Source organism: Corvus brachyrhynchos, unplaced genomic scaffold, assembly GCF_000691975.1.
Source record: "Corvus brachyrhynchos isolate BGI_N302 unplaced genomic scaffold, ASM69197v1 scaffold547, whole genome shotgun sequence".
In the NCBI taxonomy this organism is placed as follows: Eukaryota; Metazoa; Chordata; class Aves; order Passeriformes; family Corvidae; genus Corvus; species Corvus brachyrhynchos.
In genome coordinates this window covers 861,457-869,446 of record NW_008239104.1, presented here as the reverse complement: position 1 = coordinate 869,446, position 7,990 = coordinate 861,457, and the positions used below count along the sequence as shown (strand labels likewise).

At 47.9% G+C, this 7,990-nt stretch overlaps 1 protein-coding gene across 3 annotated transcripts in view; it reads right to left on the bottom strand.

Annotated features, from left to right (window-relative positions):
- Window positions 1-7,990, bottom strand: part of PSD3 (pleckstrin and Sec7 domain containing 3) — a 131,843-nt gene that overhangs the window by 85,629 nt on the left and 38,224 nt on the right. For all 3 annotated transcript variants that reach the window (XM_017739348.1, XM_008637687.2, XM_017739350.1), the window contains 2 exons: window positions 4,009-5,077; window positions 2,201-2,581 (listed from right to left, as the gene is read on the bottom strand). In XM_017739348.1, coding sequence (XP_017594837.1) covers window positions 2,201-2,581; window positions 4,009-5,077 — 1,450 coding nt within the window. The remainder of the gene's footprint in view (window positions 1-2,200; window positions 2,582-4,008; window positions 5,078-7,990) is intronic.

Here is a 7,990-nt window from a genome sequence, read left to right as displayed (position 1 = left end):
GCGCTCCGGCGGCACCGCGCAGGGCCGGGCACTGCACGGCGGGGCGGGAGGCTTGCCTCCCCCCACCCTTCTCCTCCGGGAGGGCTGGAACCGTGCGGAGGGTGCACTACGCGTGAAGAATTGCAGCCCCAAGCACAACCGCAGGCTCAAGGCACCGTAGGAAAAGGGGGCTTCAGCAGCAGGCACAGAGGTGCCATACCCGCATCGCACACGCAGACTTAGGTAAACCTAAGTCTCGGATCGCTTCGGGCAACACAACCGCGCGTTCAAACTCCCTGAACTGCCAGGGCTCAGGAGGCTATTTCTGGCTCACCTGAGCATCACCATGACACACCGCCTTGACCTCTCTTCCATAAACCCCCCGCCACCCCCAGCACGCACACACTGCTTCTCACCCATGCACTCTTAACACCGTGGTTCCCCACTAGCTCCAACAAAATAGTACTCACGACCTGTCAGTCACCACACAAAATATGCGCCTGGTGCAATACAACATGATATTAGAATAATGGAGGAGGAAGGGTGGTGTTGGCTGTAAGATTATTGATAGGAGGATTACTCTGTTTGGCTTACGGCTAGCCATACTGCTGCGGTGACATTCACCTACTGGCACCTACCTTAGGTGAGCCCTCAAGGCTTGTCCCTAACAAACCCGCTGCCACTCCTTTTTTTTTCTTCTTTTTTCTCCTTTAAATTCAGTGAGGAAAAAAGAATTTTAAAATCTACTGCTGGTTTATCAGTATGGCTGCAGAACCAAACTAAAATTAATTCCAAGTGAAATCCATATTAGGCAGGCACTTGATGTGCCTCATCTAAGCACACCTTGTCTTTGTGATAATTTTTGTCTTGATGAGCCAGTGTGGGCCTTCCTTGACAGTATCTTTTACATACTAGATGCTGCAGCTACAGGGTAACAGAATCAGGACCTGAACGTGCTGCTTGTTCTCCACTGTCCAGTTTTATGTCAGTCTTTCGTTTTGGTGTAAGGAGCTGTAGGCCTCAGGACTGACCTCAGTTTCTGGCTCCATACAGGTTATTGCAGATTAGCAGTCACTTATTGCCTACTGGCAGGCACCATGCATGTACAAGATTTAAACACCTTTTTTACTATATGATTGAGGGAAAAATATTTTAAACAGCTAAGTCCTTTTGCCAGTTGTTTTAAGAGCAAACTGTACCTTAATCTGTAAAGTTACTACTTCTGCTCAAAGGACTTACTTCATTTTAGCAGGAAATAAATAAAACAGATTACCCTTACTCCCCAGAAAGCTTGAACTAGACTAGGTCCATCTAAGGGAATAGTCCAAGGACTCTTAGATAGCATCCTGTCCCTGGAAGATGGAGACCAGAGGCATCTTTGTCACTCACAAAGTCTTTCACCGCTTTGTAGGTGAGTTGCACATTCAGTGCTCTGCTTCTAACTCAACCTCCCACTTTGTCTGTGGCTGCCTTTTACTGTACCCACTCTCTTTGACAACACACTATGAGAAAAGTTTGCACATAGAGTGATTTTCTACAATTGTACAGTATTTTCTGACCACTTAGCCTAGTTTTTGCTTCTCATATGACTCTTTCTTTTAATAGGTTTTCTCATCCCCCCCTTTACCTAAACATTATTAAATTATTAACGTTTTTGAAACGCTTGCTCCTCTTTCAGTAAGTAAGTGCACAAATGAAAGAAGCAGCTAACCTGTGAACGTGGTGGGAACAAAAGCCCACCCCAGATGAAGTAACGTTCAAAACTCCCACTGGCCTCAAGAGAGGAAAAGCTATGCCCAGAGACAGATCTTGAACATCCATATCACAAACTGCTTTTGGACAACTCATTTGTGTACACAAAGTGTTACCGCTGCTAAAGTTGCTGCCAATAAATTCAGGTAGGAATTGGAGCTGAACAAGGTCCATTTGTAACCAGTAACTAACTCCTCCAGGGACAGGTCCCAGAGATGTGATAATACCAGACAGACTTTTATCAACACATCAGCATTGCCTAATAAACCTTCATAATATAAATTTGCACTTTTCTTATGAATGGCAGGTTTGGATGGCTCATTTGTCTCCTCCAGTCACCCTGGAAATTATTCCCTGCAGAAAATCTGCAGTGTTAAAAGAGGCAAAGCTACACTCTGTGACAGTACAGGAAAGTAAACAGAGACTGGGGAAAAATCAGCAGGCACACAGAAAGCTCACACACTTTTACCTTTCCAGATGAGGGACTTCTGTGACATCTCCTTTGAAGAGTGTTTCGCTTGCATCCCTTAAGCCATTGGCGATGCCTTCACCAGATCCCTTCACCTCCCTGTCAAGGACATCTGTGTGCCCCAAGGCTGATGTCCTGTCTAAAAACTGTCCACCCTCCTTCATGCGCTGCTGGATCATGGGAGTGAGTGGCATCTCAAAGCTGAAGTAGCTATCGGGCTCCGAGTACAATGTCTCCAGCGATTCCGCACTGTAGTACAAAGATGCATTGTCTAGGATGTTTTCAAACTGTGAGCTGTACAGATCAGTGGAGACGTCAGAGTGCCTCTGCCCAAGGAAATCTTCATATCCTCCTGTGGCTGCTTCCCCCTCCTCCACCATCCTGCAAATTAACCAGAAACAGCTCATTTCAGCTTGGGGGCAAGGTTTAGACTTTGGGCAAACCTTCTCACCTTCCACCTTTCTGAGCACAAAGGTCAACGCAGCTTTGCACAGGAGAGGGCACTGCAGGTAAAATGCTGGTTTCTCCTTGCACCACCTCTCTTTATGACTGGCATCATCTCCCTCTCTGGGGACATAGAAACAATTTTCTGGGTAAAAGAAGAGGTCTGGGAGACAGCCTAATATTGTCTATCAGATAACATCAGCTGCTTATGTGCAAACGAGAAAAGCACATGTAAGATCTATCCTAGCACCAGTGCTGTGCCATGGGGCTGCACATGTTGGAGACGTGCATCTGGATGGAGCCTCTGCCCCTGAAGGATAATTTGCTAGCTCTGCAGTCCTAGGACTGAGGTCTTCAGAAAAAAGCTGCAGGAAATCACTTCAAAATGAAAAGGGAAGCAAGTGCAATTATAAATATGGAGCTTGAAGAACCAGACTTGAAAGGAGAAGACTCAGCCTGCTTGCTGATGCACAGGGAAAGGTATAGCATTCCCCTGCCGCGAGTTTTCTTCTCTTTTCTGCACCAAATACTGTGGGGCTCCTCACCATGCCAGAGGTTAGGGTAGCCAGCCCAAGTAATCCCATGCACTAGCCAAAGCAAAACTCCACAGATCCAGAGGCACAGAGGCAGGAGAGCCTCCCTTGGAGAGATCCTGTTGTCTCAGCAGCGAACACCTCTCCAGGTCAGAGTGGGCATGGTTTGCTCAGAATGCCCCAGTAGAACCCTTTGCTTTGTCAGAAATGTGTATCAGAAAAGAAAAGCAAGCAAATCAGGATGCAAAGCAGCACGCCATTCTGCCAATATGTATTGCTAAAATTATATAAACACAGATGATAGATAGATAAGATAGATAGATACTATAGAAAGCACATCACAGCATATCACAGCATTTATCCTCTTATGATCTACAAGGCCCTGGATAAAATGTCTTTATTATCTGACCTTTCAGAGGTTCTCACACTGTTCTTGCACAAATTCTGTCTGAAAACAGAAAATCTGTTCAGGTGCATATGGCCAGGCCTGCATGCCAACTGTATTTAATTACACATGTCCAGATCCCAACTACACCTGCAACAGATGCTTCATCACACAGACACTACTGTGAAACAGCAAGACTTCTGATATTTACGTTTCAAAACCTGAGATGGACTGCAAACTTCAGTAAGATGGTGTGGAGAGGCTTCAGTACCAACTTCGGGCACTAGCCAACCACCAGCTACAAACCACTACTGTTGACACCCCACCACAGGCAGCAGACAAATATTTGCTGTTTCTCATTAGCTCCTAAGGACGTAGGCACAAGCCACATGCCTAGACAAGAGAAACCCCACCTGACCCCTTCTCCCCACTTAGCACCATCTCACCTGGCCTGGCCTCTTGCAAGCACAGCCATCTCCTCCTCACCACAGTTCTTCCTGTCCTTCACAGAAACTTCATCCTTCCCGCTTTCATCGAGCACTGCCAGAGGAGTGGCTCCAGAGGCAGAGGGTCCCAGCCTTGGGTCCTCACAGACCTCACTCCACGCACTGTCTGGCGAGGAAAGCAAGCCTGGGGAGACCATTGGCGACACAGGGTGGCTGGATGTTTTGAGGAATGCCTTCCTCTCCACAGACCCAGAGTCCAGCAGTGAGTGCTTCCTTCTTCTCTGCTCCTCGGCTTTTTGCAGCCATAAAATCTCCACACCTTGAAATTCTACATGTTTACTCACAGCTGCCTCTTTAGCAAGCCTCCTCTCAGGACCTGTTTGCATTTTGCCTTGACTGTACTCTGAAAACTCCTCAAAACGTGTCCCCCTTTCCATTCTGCTGACTGCTTCCAGGTTTGTTGCAGATGGTCTGTGACAGCTTGGTTCCTGAGCTGTGTGGACCTCCTCTGCTTTATTACTTATGGCTTGCGAGGACTCGGACTGCTTTTCTCCAGCCCATATTGAAGCCAGATCTTTCTCTATGATCAAATGCTTTTTTTCCTCAGCTGTTCGTTCAGATGGAAGGAGCATGTCTGAGAGTTTTTCTTGGCCTGCTGGAACTGGTTCTCTGGCTGCCTGCACATTTTGGCTGCCAGTAACGCTCTTTTTTTCCATTTGCGTCTCTGAATCTTGAGAAGTATTTGCTCTCTCTTTCACCTTTGTTGCTTCTAGCCGTCGAGAGATTTTCATAATCTCTGGCAGATTACCCGCAGGTTGCAAACCTTCTTCTGGGGTGTGAAGCTGCACTGCCCCTGCATCAGGCCTCAAATTATCTGCAGGAGCTGCACACTGAGGAATGGGCCTGATGCAGTGGTGACTGTCCCGTCTTTCTGGACTGCATGTTACAGGCTCCGCCTGGTACGTCAATGGAGCCGTTGGCGCTTGTCTGCTTGACTCTACAGTGCCATACTCTGGAAATTCATTGATGATGGTATGAGGAGGCAAACTGCTGCTTCCACGGCCACTACCTGCAAAGAAAAAAGAAAGAGACCCTGGATTTAGCTACCACACGCACAAAGGAAAAAGCCTGACCTCCCTCCTCAGCCCACTCCTAACAGAGTAACAACGCTCTCCCCTGCAGGGAAAATACTGTTCAGTTTAACTCACTTCTGCACGCTCTCACACTGGAGTTATCCAGAGCTGGTCCTTTTACACAGAAGTTTTTGGGCAGTCCTACTTTGGGAGTGTGGCCTACAGAGGAAGGAATGCCAGAAATGTCTGCTACACTTCAGGAAAGGTCCCAGCGGCCCACGAACAGTCGGAGGCCACAGGGCAGGCGCACAGGCCTAAGAAAGCAGAGATTCGTATGTCTGACATCCATTTGCAGCATGCACCACACATGATGGTTTTACTTTAAAAAGACACCACACATGATGCTTTTACTTTTTAAGTAATTCGCACTTGTAAAGGTGAAACACTGGGAAGATAATCAGCCACACCCCTGATGTTCTACAGCCTTGACAAAGCTAATTAGCTAAATTACAAAGCAATTAATGAGCAATTCAACTCTCTGCCAGCACTACCCTCTTCCTTTAACAACTCAGGTAGCTGAAGGTCATGTTGCAGTGATGGACGCATACCAAGCAATTCACATTTTCTACTCCACCAAATACATTCCTGCAGAAAAACCTTGCTACCCCTCCCTTCCTTGTGCTGCTTTTCCAACTGATGTAAACAAAGCAGGAGCAAAAATGGATGATCCCATTTTCCAAGCACCAAGCACCCAGTGGCTCCCATTGTTGTGAGGTAACAGAGAACCATCTGTCTGGAGGGACCTCAGGGACCACATAATGACAGATAATTGGCCACCTTATATCACAGCCCGAGGAGAAACTGAGCTTTTGGGGGGAAAAAAACCCCAAAACAACAACAAAATAACCAACCATCAACAGTTGCATTTGTCCCACTCGTTTGGAAAAAAAAACTGGCCTGGAGTATAAAAGTGTTTTAAATCAAACCGCAGGGTGGCCAGACCCAAACACCTACTCTGAAAAGCACCAGAAGTGACAGCTCTGAAACCAGACACCAGACACCAACTTGCATTTGGGTGGTTTGGTCCCAAGGTGTGTCTCTAGGTGCTACATTGCAAACTGATACCCACCTCTGCTCCAAGCAGGCTGGCCACAAGTCTGTTTCTGAGGCAGAAGCCATGTAGCTGCGGTTAATGATAGGCCGAGTTCAAGGCGAAAGAGGATAATCTAACACAAGTTCAGAACTGCATTAATGTGGCTACCTATATGCAAGTGGCTTGTTAAGGTAAGCCGAAGCTCGCCCCTGCCAATGTATCCCAGTATACCTAGCCACAGGGGAAATATCGCACACTGGGTGTGGTGTAGGATCAAACTGACAGTCTTGGACCCTGCCAAGCCTCAGAATCTTCTCCAGTAGTATCTCCAAACGTTTCTATGCCATTGACTTAATTACTATATAGCAAAAAATTCAGCTTCATCCAGACAACTTGGCTGCTGTTGAGGACAGTGACTGGACAAAGCAGGGAACATTTCTCTGCTGCAAGGTCTGAGCAAGCTGTAAGAAGCAAGGATGCCCTATCCACAATTGCATCACCAGCCCATCTTCATGGAGGATTTCCAACATACAGGTGTGGGGGCACCCACAGTGCTTTTCCTAAGTGTCTAAAGCAGCAGACAAACAGTCCCCTTTGCACACAACTCAGCCACACAGTGCTTGGGTGCATCTCAAGCCCACACTTTTCATGGCACAGGCACTAGGTAGCTACTGCGGGACACTTCTGCCAGGACAGACTCACATATGACTGTGATGCTCTGTGGTTACAGCGTCCCTACACCTGCACCAGAACAACCCCAACCAAGCAACCCCAAGCTGCTTTCTCATCCTACAACCTTTGTCTGCTCTAGTGTAGAAGCTTTAGTGCTTGCAGCTCTCTCAGCATGGTCTAGAGGTGGGATTTCTTAGGAGAGGACTGATAGGGAGACTACAGATGCTAACATAAACCCTTCTGGGTGGACACATCCATCCACAGAAAAGCTCAGTGTGTGCGCTCAGCACTATGGGACACTGCTCGGCCAGGCCACTGCCTGAGCCACACTCTCTGGCTGCCCTGCCTGAAGAAAAGCAATACATAGTGCCCCAAGAGCTGGGACCCCCGTGCCTCACTCACATCCCGCCTTGTTGGAAGGAAGCCTGGAGCGTTGGCCCCCAGCCTCCTGTGGGGCTGGGAGGCAGCCAATGTGCTCCGGAGGCCAAGCCCTAACAAGGCACCGCATACAGACTCTGCCAAGGGGCCAGGCTTGTCTCTGCTAATTGCTATCTTAGCTTCTGAACCAACATGAGGGAAACAGAGGGGGCCTTATTTCTCGTGGTGAATGCTAAATGCACTGCTGCGCATCCCCATCTGCCACAGCCAGCCACTGATGACGACAGAAATAAATCCTGAGTGAGTTTCTGATTTACTTCTCCTCCTGAACTTCATCCCAAGCAAACTTTACCCTCTGGCAAGCGCATTGGGCTCCAGAAGAGGTACACATACAGAGCACATACCTGCACATGCAGGCACAGAGAGATGTCCAAGGGGAGGGAGAGTGCTAACAGGTACTCCTCTCTGCTACACCTGCAAGCTGTGTTCCATCTGGGCAAGAGAGTAGCACTATCACAGCAGAAATGTAAGGCCTTTTCTACAGTGAGATGTCAGCAGCTGTGCTCAGGACGGACTGCTGCTGTTGCTGCCGCCGTATGCTAGCGTAAGTCAGTGGGATTCTTCCCTCATCCAGGAATAATGCCTAATTCTCTGTCTGATTGAAAAAAAAATTCATATATGGCACCAAAGCAGTGTTCTGTTGCCATTATGTTAGGTACCACCACGCACATGACTGCCAAGGTCTCTATTTCGTGAGGTAAACCAC